This window comes from Nycticebus coucang, chromosome 23, assembly GCF_027406575.1.
Source record: "Nycticebus coucang isolate mNycCou1 chromosome 23, mNycCou1.pri, whole genome shotgun sequence".
NCBI classification, from domain to species: domain Eukaryota; kingdom Metazoa; phylum Chordata; class Mammalia; order Primates; family Lorisidae; genus Nycticebus; species Nycticebus coucang.
Window position 1 is genome coordinate 14,150,020 of NC_069802.1, and position 24,175 is coordinate 14,174,194.

The window sequence follows — 24,175 nt, forward strand, 5'->3', positions numbered from 1 at the left end:
GTCCAGTAGATGTTTTCTTGGCAAATACTAACTCGTGAATACTGGCCACATAGCAGGAAGAATTTTCCAGCCTGAAAGTGTCTTTTTTCTCCTTCAAAGTATAAGGCGATGCTTTGATAATCTTCATTAGTGGTGTCTTCAGAACCTACAATGGAAGTTCATGGAGTAAAACATCTGAGTGGAATTTGCTTAGCTTTTATTGCTAATCTACAAATAAGATCTAAACATAAGTGATCCAAAAACAGATGATTAAAAATTCTTAACAGCAAACATGTTATTATTAATGTCTGTTTTAATTATAATCATCCCCAGTATTAACTCTATTCCCTCTTCTTTTCACGCTAAAAGAGAACAGCAGAGTAAATTTATAAAGCTTTTTGAGCATCTAGTTATGGTTTGCCATTACCCATCAAAACCTTTTTCATTTTTGAGTCTCAATCTCATTTCCTAAAACAGAAATAACTATGACATCAACCATCATCTGCCTACGTTCAGAATAATCAGAAGTTAATCGTAATACACACATAATCCACCTCCCTTTTTAAGCAATGACTATTTTAAATAGTGTGTGTATATTTATTAGACAAGTGGGGAAGACTAATAGATGCTAAAGATATTACTGTTTTTCTTTGGCTTTATGGCTTAAATATATTAAACACAAGGGACAAGGACTCCAAAGCTGCTGGAGTTCCCCTTCTTTACATTCACCTATGAGAGTTAGAGGCCCAGCAGGATACTAAATTATTACCATAGCCCTGCACCCCAGCCCAAGACAGACATGCGACATGGAGTTTGTAAGAAAAAAGTGTAAAGCCCTAGGTGATGCAAACTGTGTGTGTGTGGGGGGGTCGGAGGAGACATATATAGGACAAGACACAGCCATATGAACTCAGAAAAACCTAAGTGCTTTAGTACAATGTTGATGTGTAATGTTAAAACAGAAAAGTCAAGTTAAACACCAGCAATTCTATCTCACGCATCTGTTAAAAAAAAGAAAAATGGTGATTCTAAAGTTGCTTTTATCTGTACTTGCTTTTTTTCTTTAGCTCTTTCTTTTCTCCAATTATCTTAATGACATTCCAAGATAGTATAAGATGCTTTTACCTGTCTGTTCCCTTGCAGACTAAAACAAAAATTTTCTCACGAATTCTATTATTGATTCTCATGGCCATTTTGTGAATTTTAAAAAACAAAAGAACACAAAAGGACAAATATTTTGTGATTCCACTTAGACGAGGTACCATGAACAGTCATATTCATAGAGACAGAAAGGAAAGGGTGGTTACCGGGGGCCAGGAGGAAGAGGAGAATGGGGAGTTATTATATTTAACGGGTACAGAGGTTTAGTCTGAGCTGGAAAAGTTTCCGGGATGGACAGCGGTGATGGCTGCGCAATGATGGGAAGGTATTTGAGGTAACTGAAATGCGCACTTTTAAATGGAAATTTTGTGTTATTTAAGCACAATCTTAAAAACCAAAGTAAAACAACACAAATGTTACACATATACTACATATTAGCCCATAAAATTAAAATATGAAAATTACCTCAGTGGTTTCTAAGAATAATCTAAAAAATGGGATGAAAACCTAAAAGCAGGTATTCTCTAAAATTCTCTTTTAGACCTTCAAAGTCTTCAAAAACCACATCCTCTGTGTTTATCACTTTACATCAAACTAATCATATATTCCTAATTTGTAACTCGATTTTTAAAAATTAAAATATTTACATCTTCAAAAATCATCCTGCATTTCCTATCACCGTCAGTTTGAAATCTTTGCTTTACCACTACCGGTTGATGGTCAGCAGAGGTCAACACACGAAGAGTTTATAGATCATGGTTAAGCTTTATCTTAATTTAATCCTTAATTTTTGAAGATAGCCCTTTTTATAACACCATTTCACCTTTTAGTAGTAGGGATCCTGAAATCCAGCAGTAACATACAGGCATGCATGTGTCCATGCCTACATGGCAGACATTCACACCAAGAGTGTTCGTGCGTGTGTGTGTATACATATATGTGCACACAAGTCTGGTAATTACAAGAGTCAAAGTATTTTAGGATAAAAATCTTTACGAGAAATCGGGGAAACAATGATATTTACCGATAATGTCTGCATAGATTTCCATTTTGTTGTGTTGCTGAGCCAGCGTGAAAGCTTCATTGTTACATTTGGACATGACAAGAAACTGGATGGCCGACCCATAGTCTCCTAGCTGTAGAAAGAACCTAAAACAAAGTACTTTAATTAGCTGACACTTACATAAAATAAGTTTTGTCATTTACAAAATAAAATCTTTTTCAACCAAGAGAAATCATTAAAAAATAAAAACTTATTAGTAAATTACAGTTCTACATGCTTATACTTGAAAAACATACTCTCATACACTGACCAAAACAGTCTTTGAACTTAAAGAACCTAGCCCTAATAAAGAAAATTAAAAAGATGAATATTCTTTTTGAATTCATTTGGTAAGGGGAGGTGAGGACTTTCTTTTAAGGTTAGTTTTTCGAAGTCCAAAAATTTTAATGCATTTTGTTACCTTGCTACCATTTTGGCTCCATCCAGAGACTGGGTCTCTCTTACAATATTGACAGCTTTTTCAGGATTATTGAGGTGATCCAGATAGATCCGGATCACACTGTTCCACTGTTTTGCATTCTCATAAGCCACAACAGCTTCTTTGTATCTGTAAAAAAACATTTCGTTCAGACAAACTTTCTTAACACTTCAATTTGAGGGAAAAATGTAAAATAAATGTTTGGGACCTGTTTCTAATTTACTGATAGTGGCTGCTTATTTTTCTCGAATTTCTTTTCCCTTCATCAGAAAAAATATCAGGAACCATACCACTAAAATATGTTCTTTTTAGGGTTTTAATAAACTAATAGTAAAATACTAATATTGAATTACATTTTCTATCTATTTATTTATGAGATAGTCTCACTATGTCACCCTCGGTGCTGTAGTGTCACAGCTCACAGCAACCTCAAACTCTTGGGCTCAAGCAATTCTCATCTCAGCCTCCCACATAGCTGGGATTACAGGCATCCACCACAACGCCCAGCTATTTTTAGAGATGGGGTTTTGCTCTTGCTCTGGCTGGTCTTGAACCTGTGAGCTCAGGGCAATCAACCCGTCTTGGCCTCACAGAGTTCTAGGATTACACGAGTGAGCCACCGCACTTGGCCAATCTTGAACTGTATTTTCCAATATAATTCCAATGTAATTTAAAAAATATTTTATTGTTTCTTTTTTCTTTTTGAGAGGATAACAATATAGGATTCCTTTAAATAACATAGAACATAATTTCTCACAGTAATAGATATAGCTTAACCATGATATATAAACTTTTCATGTGTTAACCTCTAGATGGAACTCTAACTTTTCAGTTCTGACCAGCTCAGCTCCTTCCATTTCTAAGGTTATTTTTCCAAAAGTAGAGGGTTAATAATCATTTAATTTTTAACTGTCTTAACAGACATTTCAATGAGGCTATTAGTTATGTGCAACAAGTGCATTTTGACAGTATGGATTTTAGTTTAAAGTAAGTCTTTAAATATGATAGGTTGCTTTATTTAATTACTATTACGAGGTAGAACTTTTCCATGTTTACACGAAGTATAATTTCATATTGTCTCTCCTCTGGGACTTGTCTTCTTGTCTTTGGCCCACTTTCCTATTAGTGTCTTTGAGTTTCTTGCATTAAGTTGGAGGATCTCTTTTTCTGTTGAGGATATTAACTACCCATTGCTATATTTTAATACTCCTTTGTGCCTTAAATCATTAATCCATATGTACAGAATTCCTGTTTTTTCACTTTTCTTTCTCTCTGTATCTTTAGGTTATCCTTCTTTTTTCGAGACAGAGTCTTACTTTGTTGCCCTTGGTAGAGTGCCGTGGCACAGCTCACAGCAATCTCCAGCTCTTGGGCTTAAGCGATTCTCTTGCCTCAGCCTCCCTAGTAGCTGGGACTACAGGCGCCCGCTACAACACCCGGCTATTTTTTTTTTTTTGTTGTTGTAGTTTGGCTGGGGCTGGGTTTGAACCTGCCACCCTGGATATATGGGGCCGGTGCCCTACTGACTGAGCCACAGGCACCGCCCTAGGTTATCCTTGTTAATAAAACGATGATCACTAAACTTCATTTTCATGACATATTATGCCAAATTTTAACTTCCAGTATTTAATCCTCAAATAAAAGCCTGAGTATATAAAGGGAGGGCTGAGATATATGAGATACAGCAAAATGTTAACACTCTGGTACTCGAGGCTGTTGAGGGTATATAAAGATACTTCTGTCTTTCTCTGCTTTGCCTTTCTTAGAGAAGTGTAAATATCAATTTAATTTATAAAACTTACATTACTTTAAATCCCTTGAGCTCAGGAGTTCTAGATTAGTCTGAGCAAGAGACCCTGTCTCTACTGAAAATAGAAAAACTAGATGGTTGTTGTGGCAGGCATCTGTAGTCCCAGCTACATGGGAGGCTGCGGTGGGAAGATGGCTTGAGCCAAGAGTTTGAGGTTGCTGTGAACTAGGCTGAGGCCACTGCACTCTAGCCTGGGCAACGGAGTAAGACTGTGTTTCGATAAAAACATAAAAGAGAACAAAAACACTTACATGACTTTATGTTTAAATAATTTGAGAGACTGTACAAACCTTCCATCTGCTTCTTTGGCTTTGGCATACTGCAAGTGGATCTTGGGAGAAGAAACGTGAGGCAGCAGCTCCCCGACTTTTGCCCTAGAGAGGGGGGTTCAGGAGAATGATAGCAACATGATATTCACTCCAAGAGCAGCTTCCCACCACCAAATATTGGTTTTTAGGATTCAAAAAAACATTGTCAAGACCTTTCAAATCTTGGCTCCCACAAGTAAGAGAAGATTTAGCTGCTTTTTCTCCTACACCCACCACCTGAGGTGGGAAAATGAAGGTTGTCCATTAATTAAGTCTTTTAGGACAACAGGGTAGTGTTTGTCTTTTTCTTCCTAGTAATTTATCTGATCAGGGATTTTTCCATAACAAATCAATAGAATGTGATGTTCTTTGGAAAACTATTAATATCAACTTACTTAAGGAGAAAAAAAAAAAGAGATGAAGGCCAGGCCCAGGGGGAGGAGCAGAATGGACAGGGAGGAAGCACGCAAGGAGAGCTGGGTGACCCTGGGGACGCATGCACTTCCAAACCTGCTCAGAAACAAAACGCAGCCGACTCTTACCAGTTCTTACAGCGGATGTAAACAGACGCTGCTTTGTCATAGTAGAGACCTTTCTCATACAGTTGGGCTGCTTCTGAAAATTGCTAAAATAATATGGGATTATTAAAATACTACATTTATTATGTATATGACCATGTGAATATTTACACAGAGAAAAGAAGACCTTCATATTCTCCAGTATGGCTCCACAATCTCTTTTAAGGACCCTGCTGGGATGCTTGAGGGCTTGGTTAACCCCTCGGCGTATGTCCCCCATTCTGATGGACATCTGGGCCACTCCAGCTAGACACACTTCATCATGTTCCTGCAATTATAAGGCAAATATTAACAAATCAGACCCTAACTTAACATGACATACTTCAGCCAGAGTAAGAATTTAAATCTAAAATGAGTGCAAAGGTCATGGTTTACTTTATCTTTCCAGAGAAGTCTCATAATTGTGAAATAACATTCAGTTTTTTGTTTTAAACCAGTTATTACAAAAAGTTATATTTAGTTCTGCAGAAGTCTAGATCTTTTGCGCTTAAGACCAAATTATTACTACCCTTTGTCATAATACCTTATATGTGTTCTTGGTATAAAATTTTATATAAGAATATACTGGCTAGGGCAGCTCCTGTGGCTCAGTGAGTAGGGCGCTGGCCCCATGTACCAAGGGTGGTGGGTTCAAACCCGGCCCCAGCCAAATTGCAACAAAAAAATAGCCAGGCGTTGTGGCGGGCATCTATAGTCCCAGCTACTTGGGAGGCTGAGGCAAGAGAATCGTCTAAGCCCAAGAGCTGGAGGTTGCTGTAGCTGTGATGCCCCGGCACTCTACCAAGGGTGACCAGGTGAGACTCTGTCTCTAAAAAAAAAAAAAAAAAAAGAATATACTTATTATATAACATAAATGCTATGAATAAAAGTAACCACTTATCTAATTGAAGATCTCCCTACTGCGCATGAATAAACAAAAAACATTATTTATTTAGAATCTTTTAGTTCATTAAAATAACAAAGAGAGCTAAAGGACCTTTCAAATAATGAATCTGTACTAATAAAATGAAATGTCATGTATTTTATCTTAAGCAGCACGTCTAGTAGAATTTTCTGCCACTATACTGTCCACTATGATAGCTAATAGTCAAAGGGGCTACAGGGCATTTGAAATATGGCTAGTGTGCCAAACTGAACTTTACATTTTATTTTATTATTACTATTATTACTATTTTTGAGACAGAGTCTCATTCTCACCCTGAGTAGAAGGCCGTGGCATCATAGCTCACAGCACCCTCAAACTTCTGGGCTCAGGCAATCCTATTACCTCAGCCTCCCGAGCAGCTGGGACTACAGGTGCTTGCCATAATGCCTGGCTACTTTTAGAGACAGGGTCTCGCTCTTGCTCAGGCTGGTCTCAAACTCCTAAGCTCAGGCGATCCACCTGCCTCAGCCTCCCAGAGTGCTAGAATTATAGGACTGAGCCACCTCACTGGCTTTATTTAATTTTAAATGATTAAAATTTCTGGGTTCATCTTAAAAGTTACAGTATGAGAGAAGAAATGGCAGAATGCACTTTTATGGACTGGGAAGTCTCTTTCAGAATGGTTACTCAAACTTTTTATATATATATATAGATATAGATGTATTTTTTTTTATTAAATCATAGCGGGCGGCGCCTGTGGCTCAGTGAGTAGGGCGCCGGCCCCATATGCCGAGGGTGGTGGGTTCAAATCCAGCCCCGACCAAACTACAACAACAACAACAACAACAACAACAACAAAATCATAGCTATATACATTCATGCAATCATGGGGTACAATGTGCTAGTTTTATATACAATTTGAAATATTTTCATCAAACTGGTTAACATAGCCTTCACGGTCAAACTTGTAAAAAGTAAAATCATAGCTTATAAGTGAGAAGGAATAAAAATCTTATTTCCAACTTTAATTAGAAACTCAGATTTAGGATGCAATGGGAAACATTTTTCAGACTGATAAAAACGTTGTCATCAATAGGCCTATAGTCTGTTGCAATTTTTCCAAAGGATAAAAATAAACTCTTTGAAGTATTCACCTATCTGATATAAATAAAACCTTTCATGTAGAAAAAAAAAATGTTGTCATCTTCAGGTTTTAAGAAGTTTAAAGTGTTTGGAAATATTTAACTGTATCCTTGCAAAGCTGTCAGAAAACTGAAAAAGGTTAACCTACTACTCAATAAATACAATGCAAATAAGACCATGATTTAAAAAAAATGAAACGAAAAACGAACTCAGAGATAATTATGCATCTTATCTTTATTCAAAGTTACCTTATTTTCTCCTGTTATTCCTTTCTCGTAATGAGCCAAAGCATTTACATAATCTCCCCTGAAAGAAAAATCAGAGTACATTTTAATATACATTTCAGTACATATAAATGTACATATACATTTATTTACATACTGCTTCTTGGCCTTTGAGCTAAGATCAAGTGAAGCATTTTATTTACATATACAGACTTAAAAGATAATCTTTGTCAATGAGTTGCTTAAGCTGACAAAAGATGGCTGACCAACAGATGCATTCTTTCCAAGTGCAGTCCATCATTATTTTGCTACTTTAAAGAGAATTATTAAATGGAATTAACACTACACTGTCAGGTGTCATGTGGCAGGCTCCATTTGGGGGAGCTATGTTAAATTTTAGGAGACACTTGTGGTTAATTATTTCCTTTTGGGTACTAAATGGCAATCGTGCGATCATAAAAACCAGTATGGGGTTTTTCCTCAAATATTTATAGGAACACACATTTATTGAGAGAATCTGGGTTGCTGCCCAATTTATTAAAGGGTGGAAATGGAAGAACATATTGAAGATTACAGTTGTTTTTTTTTTAAACCCGGAGTCTCACTATGTTGCCCTTGGTAAGAGTGGTGTGGTGTCACAGCTCATGGCAACTGAAAGGGCAACACTCGACCGGCAGAGATCTCACAGACCACCAAGGCTTGTACGAAAGGTCTTCATCGGCGAGGGAGGAATGCTGCAGAGCAGCACCAAAGAGGAGAGAAAAGAGAGAGAGAGAGAGGGAGAGAAAAAGAGAGGAGAGAGAGAGAGGCGTACCTTTATATAGGTTCAGAATGGTGACTGGATGGTAGAACAGCCAATAAGGAGTTACTGCTCTGGCGGGAAGAGCCGTTAAGGGCAGGCCATAAGTTTGAAATTTTCAGTGGGTAGCTGTAAGGGTAACTTTAAGAGTGAGACAGCTAGTCTTGTTCTTTTGAAAGCAAGAAGGGGCTTTCTGCGGAAGGGGCTCCACTGTATGTGGCTGGTGCCCTTAGCCGCTGTGGGCTGCAGGCACCACGCCTCTCAATTTATTTTCATTATTGGGACAGAATGAGTCAGTGATTTGCCTAAGATGCTTTTTCCCCCCTTTCTTTCTCGGCACTAAAAGCTCTCATCCTTCTTTCTTCAGTAGCCTAGGACTCTTTTTGAAATCCATCTTCCTCTATGGAGAAACCATCTCCTCCTTAATAAGTTAATCAGCTCTGCAAATGGCATTGAGATCTACCTTATCTCTGGTTTATCAGCATAGGCAAGTTATTCGACCTCCCTACGCCTCGTTCAGTGTCCTCATCTACTGATGTGTTGGAATTTTTGGAAGAGAAGCTGTTCTACTGATTGAGAACTTCAATTTGGTCGGTCCAGGGCCTCATAGTCAGCAATGTTACTGATGGAAATTTCTAATATTTGGCCCTAATTGCATTAACCAAATTAGGGATGTCTCCTGACAACAGGAAGGATGCTTCTTCCTTCAGGGGCCTGAGGTTTTCCTTGGGTAAGCTCAATTAGGAGACGCTAACTTAAGATTTTTGAACTGTCATTATTTTTATGTTATTTTAACCCTTGTTTTGTTACTATTTTGCAACTCTCATATAGATCTAGTGGATTAGCCTAATTCCAGACTGAAGAGTTAAATCTTTCCTAGACTTGAGGAAAATTAGCTAGATATGGTGGTGTAACACCTATAGTTCCAGTTACTCAGGAGGCTGAGGCAGGAGGATTGCTTGAGCTAGAAGTTTGAGGCTGAAGAGAGACAGAGAAAGTGAAAGAGAAAGAGAGAGGGAAGAAGAAAGAAAGAAGCAAAACATCTTAAACATTGTTATTGTTATTAAATTTTAAACCTAATTTTGTGAAGGCAAAAAGTGGAAACCAAATAAACAGATGTATGTGTATAGAGAAAATTAAAAAAAAAAGATTACATACAATTTTAAACTTGTATGCCTAATAACAAAGCCTCAAATTATACAAAATAAAAATTAATACATTAAGAAAAAAAAAGAAGTGAAACTATGTTAATTTTTTTTTTTTTTTTTTGGTAGAGACAGAGTCTCACTTTATGGCCCTCGGTAGAGTGCCGTGGCCTCACACAGCTCACAGCAACCTCCAATTCCTGGGCTTAAGCGATTCTCTTGCCTCAGCCTCCCGAGTAGCTGGGACTACAGGCGCCCGCCACAACGCCCGGCTATTTTTTGGTTGCAGTTTGGCCAGGGCCGGGTTTGAACCCGCCACCCTCGGTATATGGGGCCGGCGCCTTACCAACTGAGCCACAGGCGCCGCCCTATATAAATTTTTTTTTAAAAAACATCAAATGTTAGAATTGTATTTTCTTTGTACAAAGACTAATATTTCTTTACATTTTAATATTTTTGGAGTGTATCTTACAATAAATACTAAAAAACTGGTTGTGGGGCAGTGCCTGTGGCTCAGTGGGTAGGGCAGTGGCCCCATATCCCAAGGGTGGCGGGTTCGAACCCGACCCTGGCCAAACTGCAACAAAAAAATAGCCAGGCGTTCTCGCAGGCTCCTGTAGTCCCAGATACTCGAGAGGCTGACACAAGAGAATTGCCTAAGCCCTGGAGTTGGAGGTTGCTGTGAACTATGATGCCACAGCACTCTACCGAGGGTGACAAAGAAAGACTCTGTCTCTAAAAAAACAAAACAAAACAAAAATCTAGTTGTGATGCAGCTGCCACTGCATAACACATGTGAACTTATATTTGTAAATTAATTTTCATTTATTTTCTCTGCATGTGTTTGCGTTTGTAGCAGTAGCCATGGCTGAATGTCAACTTAAAATGAGATCATGAGTGCTTCTAAAATTATATTTTTATGTAGCATTAAAATAAAAATGTATAGTCTATCAAGATTGAGGATTAAGAGGGTCTAACAATTAAGAGGACTAAGAAATTCTAAATTTCTCCCAATAGACTGGACTGTGGAATTTCCAAAGACAGGAGAGATTAAGTGAAGCCTATTCATGCATTACTACGGATTATTACTCAAGCATGGAATATCCTCCTGTGAAAAGCTTCTAGTTTGACTTTCAACACTAATTTTCATTTTTACACGACTCAATTAAAAAAACAACTATAATTTTAAGCATACAGATGTTGACCAAATCTTGCTGCTTTTTACGTGGCTTGAAATTTACAAAGCAAATGCTCAAAGTGCTAAAGGAGGTCGGGACCATGAATATAGGTTAGAAAGGCCTGTGCCACACGCTATGAGTCATTGTTGATGACCAAATACGATTCAAAACAATATTTAGACTCTAAATGTAGAAAAAGCTTAGACCCAGAATTAGATTTTGATACTGAAAACTAAAAGTGGATAAATGCAAGGATATCTTAATATTGTTAGTCAGAAAAAATACTTTTTTGGATGTATGATTAATATAGTTTTTTTCCTACTAAAAGCAATGATTAAATCTGTAAAGGAACTTATCGTTTATTAGGAAGTTTAGAATTGAAGATATGCATTAATTAGCTATTGCTTGAAACATATCAAAATGAGGACTTACGTGAATTCAAGCTGAATAGCATACTCTTTTGATATAAATGGTATTTGTTCTGGGGCCAAACGCTTTGCCAGTTGTAAAGCACTGTCCCAATGCTGCAAATCCCTTCTCATCTGTTAAGAAGAGAAAGATCTTAATTTCAAATGAGCAAAATTATTTTGCAAAGTTACCGTATAGTGATAGTTTTAATAAAACATACCGAAATAACTTTTTGTTTAAATAACGAAACTTGATCTTTATGAGGATAGTACACTACTATCATTCTTAATGAGGGGTAACAGAGCTCTCAGGGAGCAAACATTGATTCTTGGAGGGCAAAAAAATCTTAGCTACTGCAATGGTTTGTGGCCTTCCAAAAGTCAGTCCTACAAATAGTATCTATGTTTTAGTATTTAGTTTTTCTCAGTAGGGAAAAATTAAATTTAAATTACATCAATCAATTAAATTAAAATTAATTTTTTCCTTTTAGAGCAGTGGTAAGTTGAGAAACATTTTGGTATCGGAATTGAAGTTATTTTCTTTTTCTTTTTTTTTGAGACAGAATCTCAAGCTGTACCCCTGGGGTCACAGCTCAGAGCAACCTCAAACTCCTGGGCTTAAGTGATTCTCTTGCCTCAGCCTCCCAAGTAGCTGGGACTACAGGTGCCTGCCACAATGCCCGGCTATTTTTTGTTGCAGATGTCACTGTTGTTTTAGCAGGCTCAGGCCAGGTTCGAACCTGCCAGCCTTGGTGTATGTGGCCAGCACCCTACCCACTGAGGTATGGGCACCGCCCAGAATTGAAGTTATTTTCAAAGAAAATCTGAAGCTATGTCATAACATGAATAATAGCAAACATAAATAAAATATGTGTCCCCTCTCTCTCTTCCCCCCGTTCCTGTGGTCTTTTATCTGTGTCTGGTCTATAACTGCAAATATAAGGTATTCATTAAGAATCTTTTAAGCTGGGCACCATGCTCAGTGGTGAGTGCGCTGGCATCATGGACCAGGGTGACAGGTTTGAGCCTCCCCTGGACCAGATTAACAACAACAAAAAAAGTAACTTTTAAAATGGTGGGCACAGGGCTCACGCCTGTGATCCTAGCATTCTGGGAGGTAGAGGTGGGAGGATCCTTTGAGCTCAGGAGTTCAAGACCAGCCTGAAGAAGAATGAGACTGCATTTCTACTAAAAATAGAAAACTTAGCCAGGCGTTGTGGAAGGTACCTATAGTCCCAGCTACTTGGGAGACTGAGGCAGGGGGATTGCCTGAGCCCAGGAGTTTGAGGTTGCTGTGAGCTAGGTTGATGCCTTGAGAACTTTAGCGTAGGCAACAGAGTGTGACTCTGCCTCAAAAAAAGAAAAAGAAAAAAAGAATCTTTTAAAGTTTATTCCTTACTTTATTCACACTTTATAAAGAATTAATAACATTAATAGCATTTTTCAAGTGCTATGCTGTCAGGTACTGCTCTAAGGCATAAGCTTATTTACTTTTCACAACTCCCCTTTTGCAATGAACTTTTCTTGTACCCATCTTAGAGATTCAGAAATTGAGGCAAAGAGGCTAGTTTTGTAAATAAGGTTACATAGTCGGTATGTAGCAGAGCTGGGCAGGAGGGCTCTGCCTCTGACCATCTTACCTACTAACCCATCAGTTTCCGTGCTATTACTAACTCCAGTTCTTTCCAATTCAAGCATTACATGACCGTACCACAGCTAAATGCAGAAAAGCAAACGCCACCTTCCCCCTCACGTATTGTAGTCATCTTCCTACTTCAGTGAGTACCAGCCTAAGTTTTAAAAACTTCCCAGGTATACCCAATTATCTCACACAACATTCTTAAATTGATTAGTTCACATATAACTTAAACATGAAAATTTGTTGCAGAACAATCTGAACAAGTTTTGAAATTAATAACAAACATGTTTTCAAAACAATATCTTTTATGTAGTTGTAGAAATGATGGTTTCAGGTGAACTAAGAGTAATTACAATAGCTACCATTTTGTGTCTTTGCTATTGATCAGACACTGTGATAAATGATATAATTATCATTTTTAAATCTTTACAACTGCCCTGTGGGCTAGATGTTGTTATTCTTACTTTAAAGAAGTAGGATCTAGGGTGCGGATAGGTTAAGTAAGTTGTTCAATGTCACAGAGAGCTGGGACTTGAACCCAGACAGGTCTGACTCTCAAGTCCGTGTGCTTCATCACTTTTCTATAATAATGCATCTCTCTTCTTCCCTGCCCTTGAAGAGGTCCCTCACTCTGTTCTAGTCCCTCACTGGCAATGTTCACCTCTGGAAAACTAAGGATGGTTCACTAGTCCTTACCTCACCTCTTAATATACATGAAAGTTTTATACAATAAGTAAAAGAAAAGTGTGCCTCAGTTTTCTCATCTGGAAAATAGAGAAATAATAGTATTTTCTCATAGGACTGTTGTGAGAGTTAAAAGAATATATGCTAAGTGCTCTGAAAAGTTGCCCGGCACATGTGAGCACTCAATAGATGGTGACTTTTTTCTTTGTGTATGTTTTTGAAAATTACACAATCTGTCCTCTTTGGACACATTTAGACTCTCAGTTATTTGGTAATGATAATTATATTGTGCTTTTTATGTCTTCACAGAATGTATAACAAAAATATTTTTGAAGCTAATGAGTAGTCAAAGCTGAAAAAATGTTTCAATGTGAGGAAGGAAGAGGCATGTAGTGTCTGGTGCTGAGAAGGAAGGCGTAATCCTTCTCTGCGGGATCTTTCCATTCTGACGGGCTGCCATACCTCCAGAGCAGCGATAGGACAGCTGGACGCAAGGTACAGGTCCTGCGCCAGGTTGAAATCGTTAGTAAACATGGCCAGATGTCCTGCCAAGAGATTGTAGTCTTCTATTCCCTACGAATAAAAGCAACTGTGATGAGAAGAAATACAAAGGTTTAACTTCTTTTCTTAAACACTTGGCAATGTTCTATCAATTCACTTATTTATGAGTTAGGTAATATTAACTGCAGAAATTTAAAATGGTTGGACAAATAGCATTTAAATCTTTTTTTTTTTAATTATTTATTTTTTTATTAAATCATAACTGTATACATTGATATGATCATGGGGCATCATACACTCGCTTCATAAACCATTTGACACATTTTTATCACAGTGGTTAACATAGCCTTTCTGGCGTTATCTCAGTTACTGTGCCAAAACATTTACATTCTACATTTACCAAGTTTCGCAAATACCCCTGTAAGATGCACCTGTGGTGCATCTTACAGCATTTAAATCTTAACCTGATGGTTCTTACAACATGCTGTTTACCTTTATTTGTTCCAAGGACATCACTGTGCCAACGTCTCTAATTGTCCGATAAACACGGATTGCGAACTCCACTTCCATGTGATGGAGACAGGCTCTGGCCAACTCCTTCCAGGAAGTCTGATCGTTCAGGCTCCTGCATATTTGCCAAGCATCAGAGAACCTGAGATTTGGATACATGAATGCAAATCAGAGAGCTCTATTCCAAATATTAGGCTGTTTTCAGACTATATTGAACCTAATATCATATTCTACATACATTTTGCAAAACATTCTTAACCTGTAATAGTCATTTGCAAGTAATTTAAAAATTTAAACTTTCTTTTTTCATACAGATTTTTTTTTCTTGAATTTCTTTTGAGTCAACTCTATAACAGCCCTCTCAATTAACTAAACAATTCTATTCATGTTTTATTTCACACACAAAAATTATTTTTGTTCTCATATAAGTTTAATAAAATTCATACTCTATTCCCATAAATCTAGAAGTTTAAAACAGAGGTCAGCAAACTATAGCCTGTGGGCCAACTCCAGTCAGCAGCCTGGTGTTGAAAAGTAAAGTTTGAGTGGAGCACAGCCATTTGGTAGCCCACTCCTTTGTGGGCTGTCTATTGCTCCTTTTGTGCTGGAGTCAGCCAGCCTAAGTAGTTGCAGACACCCTATGTCTCAAAGTCTGAAATATCTTCCATTTGATCCATAACAGAAAGTTTGCTGACCACTTGTTTAAAACATAAACATAAATGCCAATTAAACTTTTTGTGAAACTTCTACATCAGTGAATATATCTATCCATCCCTCCATCCATCTATCCATCTAGTCACCTATTCAGTTTTTCATCCAACACACACATTTACCGAGCTCTTGTTACAAGCATGGGACCAAGAATCAAACACACCATCACCGTCCCTAAGGCAGTCTTAATTGGGGACAGGGGAAGGGACAGATAAATAAACAACAGTGACATGGTATGACAGAGGAAACTGAGTGCTTGATATGTGACTCTTTGTGCTAAGTCTTTTGTATAAATTCTCTCATTGGATTATCCTACCAACCCCATCCATTAAGTATTACTTGTTATTTCTCCTTTATAGATCAGGGAAGTGAGGCTTAGAGACCTTAAAGGCCAGCTCAAGTCACACAGAAAGAAGAGGTAGTGCTCTAAACCACTGCGCATGCTACACCCTGGCCCCGAGGAAAAACATTGTTAGAAAGATCCTAATTAGTTCTAACTATGGTGGGAGGGCAGTCAGGGAAGGCTTCCTGGGGCAGGAGATGATGGCTCTGCTAATCATTTAGAGACAGAGAAAGGGCATTCTGGGAAGAATCATAAAACACACAACAGCTAGCAGAACAAGAGGGAGAGGAGCCAGTTGAGCTGGTATTAAATCACGCTGAGGTCCCGGAGCAGTTTGGGTTTTTCATAAAGGCAACCGGAAGTCACTGAAAGATCCTGAGCAGGGGAATGAGAGCATCAGGATCGTGTTTTCAAACATGTATGGAGAACAGATTAGTGTCATGAGGCTTTGGGGAGAGTGAGCAGTTAGGAAGGGGTTATATTACCCATTATTCCAGTGAAGGTCTGAGTCTAGACAGAAGAACGTAGGAGGAGAAAAGGGTCAGAGGTGTGTATGCATGTGTGATGGGGGAAGGGATGGAAGTCTGGGGAAGACGGTATGTTCAGTTTTCAACAAGGCAAGTTTGAGGAGCTCAAGAACTCCCAAGTACGTATGACAGGAAGGCAGTTGTAAATACAGGTTTAAATTGAAGATACAGATTTTGGAGTCAGCTTCATATGGGTGGTATTATAGCCACATAAGTAGAAGAGATTCGCTCAGAAATAATAATCCCAGCAAGAAGAGAAGAGTGCTCATGGGACCCTGATAAATTTAAGAGATGGTCAGAAGAACTAGAATCATAAAGGAATTCACAACAGCCAAAGAGGTCAGAGAAAAAAGCAGGAAAAGGAAATCTCAAGCAAGTCAAAACTCAAACTTTGTTACGATGAAATTAAGATTATTGTTCAAATAACTGGACTCATTAGAGTTTCAAAATAACTGGGCTATCTGGTGCCCAGTGCTAACTGGGTGCTTAGCAACCCCTTTGTTCTGAGGACTTTTCTTGCCATAGCACACTCGTGATAATAACACCTGATAATAGTACTTTCTCTCATCTGAGCCTCACAATCACTCAGTGAAGTAAACTAGGTAAGTCCTACTATCTCCATTTATATAATAGGATATATAAAAATCACAAAAGCAATCGAGAAGTTCCAGGAGAAGTGTTTTAAATCCTACCTTTTTAGCATTAAAGTCTGTGACAGCAACTGTCTCAGTTCATCAGGCCCCTTTCCTTTTAAGTTTTCCAGGAAGCTGTGGGTGCTAAGGTAGATGTTGTTTATTTTTCCACTCTGGGTCTGGCAGGTCAGCTCTCCATTATATAGCAGCAAAGGTTTATGAGAGAAGGGAACTTTGGTGCCACCAGCCAAAATAACCTTGGATCCTTTATTATAAAACAGACATCTTAATGCTGAAAGCTAATACTTAGCGTACGCATCAGAAAGAAAATGTTTCAATTTCACTGCAATGGAAATTCATTTATCCACAAATGTATAAAAACTTGATTAAGTACCTTGTATGGTGTCCTTGTGAAACACATACGTATACACCTTATCATCATCGTAAGCAATAAATACACCTTTATCCATTGGCCAGTTTTCCCAAAGAACACCTTTAATGGTTGGTGAAAAATCTGGAATCTCATAGGTAGCATCATTAACCTACAAAATAAAATGTACAGATTTTTCCCAAGTCTGTACTTAAGTATTTATTATTTGCCCTGGAAGGAGCCTATTTGCAACCTTAGCTGGTACAGTGTACCAATTCATAGAGATCAGACAATTAAGGTCACAAACTCACCCTAGAGAAAGTGTTTCCTACCTCACTGCTGAATATCACCGTGGTCACCTTCCAAGTTCTCCCCTTGGGAAGCAATGCACCAATGTCAGTGCCTAGTCCACTCTTCCTAGTGTTCTTTTGGAACACTTTTTCTGGAATGGCCATCAGAACTATTATTGTATTACGCTTAATGTCCTGAATGTCATCAAAATATCTTCCTTTCAATATTTCCTTTATTTTCAGGTAAAGAAAAAAGTCACTGGGGACCAGATCAGGTGAGAAGGGAGCGTGTTCCAGTACAGTTATTTGTCTACAGGCTAAAAACTCCCTCAGAGACAGTGCTGGGTGAGCTGGTGCATTGTCATGATTCAAGAGCCATCAGTTGTTGGCAAAAAGTTCAGGTTGTTTTTGTCTAACTTTTTTACACAACCTTTTCAGCACTTCCAAATAGTAAACTTGGTTAACTGTTTGTCCAGTTGGCAAAAATTCATGATGAACAATCCCTTTGATATTAAAAAGAAGGTTAGCAACATCATTTTGTGTTTTGATTTGCACTACAGAACACTTTGGTTATGGAGAACTGGCTGACCTCCATTGTGCACTCTGACGCTTTGTTTCATCACCAGAGATAACAAGGCCCAAAACGTCATCTTGCCTCTCCAGAAGGTCTTGGCAAATGTTGACTCTCCTTTGCTTTTGTTCATCAGTGAGCTCCTTCAGGACCATTTTTGCACATACCTTTCTCATGCCAAGATTTTCAATTAAAATTTTCCTGTTTCTCCATTGATGTTACTTAGTCTGCTGTGCTTCCCACGGTCACATGATTTGATGCACAGTTTGACAAATTTTTACAATATTTTTGTCAGTTCTGCTACTTGCTGGCTGCCCTGACCCCTCTTCATCAGTGACCGTTTCTCTCCCCTCAGGAATACATTTAATCCATTTGTACACTGCTGTTTTCTTCATGGCATTATCTCCATAAACTTGGACTACCATGTTCCTGATTTCCCTTCCATTCTTGCCACGCTGAACAAGAAATTTAATGTTTGTTGCTACAATTCAAGCTCTTATGTTTTTGCAATGACACACAAAAAACACGCAACTATAATGAGCATCACTCAGCAAGATACTGCCTCACATTGACACGAACACAGCTGAGAGATGCTACTACACCAACTTCCTGAAACCTCACCCAGTTGTTTGTTGCCAACGTTAAGTGGATGGTGGCAAGTTCCTGAACTTGTTAGACCTCATGCGCAACCTAACATGGCTCCAATCACAAAAGAAAAAAAGGTTTTTTTTCCTATTTCTATACTAGGTCTGGCTTGAGAAAAACTATAGTCATTTGGCAAATCAAGTGTTTGGTCTAAAACGTGGTAAATTTATAGGGAAAAAGTATGAGTCTAGACACAAAGCTTTGGGTTAAAAATAGAGCTGCTCAAGACGAGATCTATGAACACACTTGTGTTTAGAAATTTATCAATAATACTGAGTATTCAATAAGACTGAGTATTAAGTAACAAATCAATTCATACATGATTTGAAATTTAATTAAATCGCACTGGGGAATGCTTTATTTCAAAATACTTCTTTAAATGCACTCCAACAAACATAACTATACAATCATCCCTTGGTATCCATGGGGCACTGGTTCCAGGAACCCTTCCTCAGACACCAAAATCCACAGATGCTCAAGTTCTTCATATAAAATGAGTACTGGTATTTGTACATAACCTGTGCACATCCTCCTTAAATCATCTCTAGATTACTTTAACATCTGATGCAATGTAAACAGTTGTTCTACTGTATTGTTTAGGGAAGAGAGACACACATGTTCAGTGCAGGTGCAACCGTTTATCATTTTTTCCCTGCAGAACCTACAGATACAGAAGCTGACAGTACTATTATAGTAATTTATTAAGCTTTTAGAAAATCAATCCATATAATTCCTGTGAACTCTGGTAGACAGACTTACATATATATCCTGAGTAAGGAACTGAAAAATACCCGCCTCCTTTATCTTCCTTTCAAAATAAGAATGAAATAAAAAATTCCTGCAAAAATGAAACAGTGTCGTCTAATATAGTAGTTGATGTCCAAGTATGTAGAGTAAATGATTTAAAAGCACATCTCCTTTTTTTCTAAATCTATTTTCAAAAAAGTTAAAGATGTTTAAAAATAGGAGTGACTAATTTTTCAAATGGGTCCACTTGTTTTTAATCATCCAGTACAAAAATACCTTCTCTTTATGTTCAAGCACTGTTAAGGGAAAAGGAAAAGCAACTGAGGTAGGCAGAGAAGACAGGATATAACCCGTCTCTGATGCCTGCTGCTAACCTGGAGAGAAAAGTGACGTATGGGAAAATACACTGTAATGACTATATTATTATACAGTCCACGATAAGGTTAAGAGTGGCATATACTATGTAGAATATAACTATTTTTCCCATTAAAGATCTCTCTGGGACTGCCACTAAGAAAAATTGCAGAATAATGGAAAAAGTTTTGACATAAAATAGTCCTAAAAATCTCTCACAAACATGATATCATGCAGATAACAGCAAAGTACAACAATTCTCAGCACTATTTAAAAGAAAACTTTATATGACATTTTCTTCTAATATTACATTTAAAAAACTAGCATTTCTAAATTTTGTAGACTTACTGGACAGTAGATAAATCCATCACTTTTTTCATCAATGAAAACTAATCTGGTCCCATTTGGGTCAGGAAAGATCTTTTTCACACCAACAGGATGTCGATAATCAGTAACAAATTGCCAGTCTTCAATGTAGAAATACTGAATGACACCAGTCTTAAAAAAAATAAATAAAAAATCCAGTCATGAAAATGTAAGAGGTGATCAAGAAAATACTGACTTTCAGCATGTAAGTTAAACATTCTTCCTAATTTTAAGAGAAAAAGTCATTTTTTGATGAAGAAAGAGTCTAATAGTAATGTTTAGTATATGTGAAAGGTATAGACCCAATAAAATGTTACCAAAAGTTTGGTATTTGTCCCTGAGACCACATCAGAAGAATGAAGACAAGTGGTTTGAGGAGAAAGAAAAAGAAGTTTAATTAGCCAGGTGTTGTGGCAGGCGCCTGTAGTCCCAGCTACTTGGGAGGCTGAGGCAAGAGAATCGCTTAAGCCCAAGTTAGAGGTTGCTGTGAGCTGCATAGGGAGATTCTGCCTCCAAAAAAAAAAAAAGAAAGAAAGAAAAAGAAGTTTATTAATTTGCTAGCAAAACAAATGAGGATGTTGCCAAACTCTATCTTAAAGTACCAATGTCCTGCTTTTAAGCAGAAATGCAAAGCTTTTTAAAGGGGATGGTTCTGATTAGTCCCATCTTTGGCTAAAACAATCTCGTGAACTCCAATTTAGTTCCATTGTCAGCTAAGACAATCTTGTGAAATCTGCCTGGGCAATTCCTTGATACAAAGGACACACAGCAATCCTAAATGGCCATGCATTCTGTTGCAATGACCTAACAACAGAACTTCAATATACATAAGTCAAAAACACCGATAGAGGCTGGGTGCAGTGGCTCACACCTGTAATTCTAGCACTCTGGGAGGCTCAGGCGGGTGGGTTGCCTGAGCTCACGAGTTCGAAACTAGCCTGAGCCAGAGTGAGACTCTGTCTCCAAAAAAAAAAAAAAATAGCCAGGCATTGTGGAGGGTGACTGTAGTTCCAGCTACTTAGGAGGCTGAGGCAAGAGAATCACTTAAGCCCAGGAGTTTGAGTTTGCTATGAGCTGTGATGCCATGGCCCTGTACCCAGGGGAGACAAAGTGAGACTCAAAAACAAAACAAAACAAAACAAACAAAAAAATCACTGATAGAACTGCAAAGACAAAAGACAAATGACAAATCCATAATTGTAGTCACAGTTTTCAATACTCTGTTCTCAATAATTGATAGAACTAGTAATGTAGTCTGAAACCCCTCGACTGGGGACTGGTACGGGTCCATGGCCTGTCTGGAACCAAGCTGCACAGCAGGAGGTGAGTGGTGAGTGAGCAGCAAAGCTTCATCTGTATTTACAGCCTCTGCCCACTGCTCACATCAGTGCCTGAGCTGTGCCTCCTGCGAGATCCCTCTTCCTGTTCAGCCAGTGGAAAAATGGTCTTCCATGAAACTAGTCCCTGGTACCAAAAAGGGTGGAGACCCCCGAACTAGTAGATAAAAAATCGGAAAGAATGCAGAAGTCTTGAACATTACCAACCAATTTGATCTAATTTTCTAGAATAGCATACACATTCTTTCCAAGTACACAAGGAACATTTGTCAATTAGGACATATCTGTACCATAAAATAAACCTCACAAATTTAAAAGGAGTCAAGTCATACAAAGTATGTTCACTAACCACAATAGAATTAAATCAGAAATCCGTAACAGAAAGATCTCTGAAAAATCTCAATTGTTAGGAAACTAGATGACACATTATAAATAGCTTGCAGGTAAAAGAAGAAACAAAAGGTGTATATAAAGAATTGTGAACTGAACAAAAGTGAAAATACATGTGAAAGAAATTGAGGGAGGACTTTTAGCACTAAAAAACTACATTAGAAAAGAATGGTCTCAACTCAAGAAAATCAGCCTCCATCGGAAAAAGAACAAATTAAAGTAAGCAGGAGAAAAGGAAAATTAGAAATCAATAAAATAGAGAAAAGAAAAATAATAGAAAATCAGTGAAACAAAAAGCTGGTTCTGGCTGGTCACAATGGCTCACACCTGTAACCCCAGCACTCTGAGAGGCTGAGGCAGGAGGATCCCTTGAGCTCAAACATTTGAGACCAGCCTGAGCAAGAGGGAGACTGCATCCCTACTAAAAATAGAAAACATCAGTCAGGTGGTATGGCGGGCATCTAGTCCCAGCTACTCAGGTGGCTGGGGCAGGATCTCTTGAGCCAGGGAGTTTGAGGTGATAGTGAGCTAGGCTGATGCTGTATCACTCTAGCCTGGGCTATGGAGTAAGACTTTGTCTTAAAAAAAAAAAAAAAAAAAAAAAGCTGGTTCGTTGAAAAGATCTATAAAATAGATAAATCTCTAGGCAGACCAATCAGGCAAAAAACAAATTACCAATATCAGGAATGAGATAGGTGATATTACTACAGACTCTATAAATGTTAAAATAGTTATAAATAAGGCTGGGTGTGGTGGCTCACACCTGTAATCCTAGCACTCTGGGAGACCAAGGTGGGGGAATGGCTTGAGCTCATGAGTTCGAAACCAGCTTAAGCAAGAGTGAGACTCTATCTCTATTAAAAAAGAAAAACTGAGGCAAGAGGATCACTTGAGCCCAAGAGTTTGAGGTTGCTGTGAATTATGATGCCTTGGCACTCTACTAAGGGTGACAAAGTGAGACTCTGTCTCAAAAAATAAAAATAAATAAAAAAAATATTATGAATAATCTATGCCTATACATTTGATAACTTGGATGAATTCCTTGACACAAACAACCAAAGCTCATTAATGAAGAAACATAACTTAGATTGATATCTATTAAAACAATGTAATGTATAGTTTAAAATCTTTCTATAAAGAAAAGTCCAGGCTCAGATGGGTTTGTAGAGAAAACTCCTCACAATATCCACAGAGGCAAGGCTCAACAGTAGTCTTTCCCATGTCTTGGCAGGACAGGCAGTCTCACGAAAAGCTGTCACAAGTCATTTCTCATTTCACCTCTCTGTCTTGTGTGAAGCTTCACATAACAGTTTCTCATCTGCATCCCTATTTCCAATGACACACAGGACTGTCCAATTCACCCTCCGTAGAGTATAGCTGCAGAGTATAAACTGCCTGGCTGGCCATCTGCAAGCCAGGAGGAGGGTTCTCACCAGAACCTGACCATGCTGGCACCTGATCTCAGATTTCTAGCCCCTAGAACTGTGAGAAATAAATGTGGTTTAAACAATAAAAATATATTTTTGTGATGGCTAAGAGATATGGACCCTGTTTCATACTTCTGTATGTACCTATCCAATTTTCCCAGCACCATTTATTGAATAGTGCTTTTTCCCAATGTACACTATTGTCAGCTTTGTCAAAGATCACTTGGCTGTATGTGGATGGTTTTATATCTGTTCTGTTCCATTGGTCTGTGTCACTATTTATGTGCCAATACCATGCTGTTTTGGTTACTATAGCCTTGTAGTATACTTTAAAAGTCTGATTATGTGATGCCTCCGGAATTGTTCTTTTTTGCTTAAGATTGCTTTGGCTATTTGGGCTCTTTTCTAGTTACAAATGAAACATACAATTATTTTTTCTAGATCTGTGAAATATGATGTTGGTATTTTGATGGGAGTTGCATTGAATCAATAAATCCCTTTGAGTAGTATGGACATTTTAACAATGTTGATTCTACTAATCCATGAGCATATATTTTTCTACTTGTTTTCTCTGTGATTTCTTTCCTCAGTGTTTTATAGTTCTTTTTGTAGAGATCTGTCATCTCTTTGGTGAAGTATATTCCTAGGTATTTTATTTTCTTTATAGCTATTTTGAGTGGTATTGAGTCTTTGATTTGACTCTCAGCTTGACTGAATGCTACTGTATGTGTACACTGATTTTGAGATCTGTATCCATATCTCACACAACTCACAAAAATCAATTCAAGATGGATAAAAGACTTAAATGTAAGGCATGAACCCACAGAATTCTAGAAGAAAATCTAGAACAAACTTGTCTAGATATTTGCCCAGGCAAGAATTTATAAGTAAGACTCCAGTGGCAATTACAGCAACAGCAAAAATAAGTGGGTCTTGATTAAATTAATAAGTTTCTGCGCAGATAAGAAAATAGCACACAGACAACCTACCTAATAGAAGAAAATATTTGCAAACTATATATCCAATAATGGGCTAATATCCAGAATCTACAAAGAACTCAAACAAATCATCAAGAAAAAAAAAACACATTAAAAAGTGGGCAAAAGATACAAT

General features: G+C 37.9%; 1 protein-coding gene across 5 annotated transcripts in view; it reads right to left on the bottom strand.

The window, feature by feature from the left end:
- Positions 1–24,175, bottom strand: part of WDR19 (WD repeat domain 19) — a 98,709-nt gene that overhangs the window by 25,044 nt on the left and 49,490 nt on the right. For all 5 annotated transcript variants that reach the window (XM_053577531.1, XM_053577530.1, XM_053577532.1 and 2 more), the window contains 13 exons: positions 19,891–20,040; positions 16,960–17,107; positions 16,626–16,830; positions 14,335–14,494; positions 13,804–13,914; positions 11,044–11,153; positions 7,514–7,571; positions 5,385–5,525; positions 5,222–5,304; positions 4,662–4,745; positions 2,544–2,690; positions 2,105–2,229; positions 33–145 (listed from right to left, as the gene is read on the bottom strand). In XM_053577531.1, coding sequence (XP_053433506.1) covers positions 33–145; positions 2,105–2,229; positions 2,544–2,690; positions 4,662–4,745; positions 5,222–5,304; positions 5,385–5,525; positions 7,514–7,571; positions 11,044–11,153; positions 13,804–13,914; positions 14,335–14,494; positions 16,626–16,830; positions 16,960–17,107; positions 19,891–20,040 — 1,635 coding nt within the window. The remainder of the gene's footprint in view (positions 1–32; positions 146–2,104; positions 2,230–2,543; positions 2,691–4,661; positions 4,746–5,221; positions 5,305–5,384; positions 5,526–7,513; positions 7,572–11,043; positions 11,154–13,803; positions 13,915–14,334; positions 14,495–16,625; positions 16,831–16,959; positions 17,108–19,890; positions 20,041–24,175) is intronic.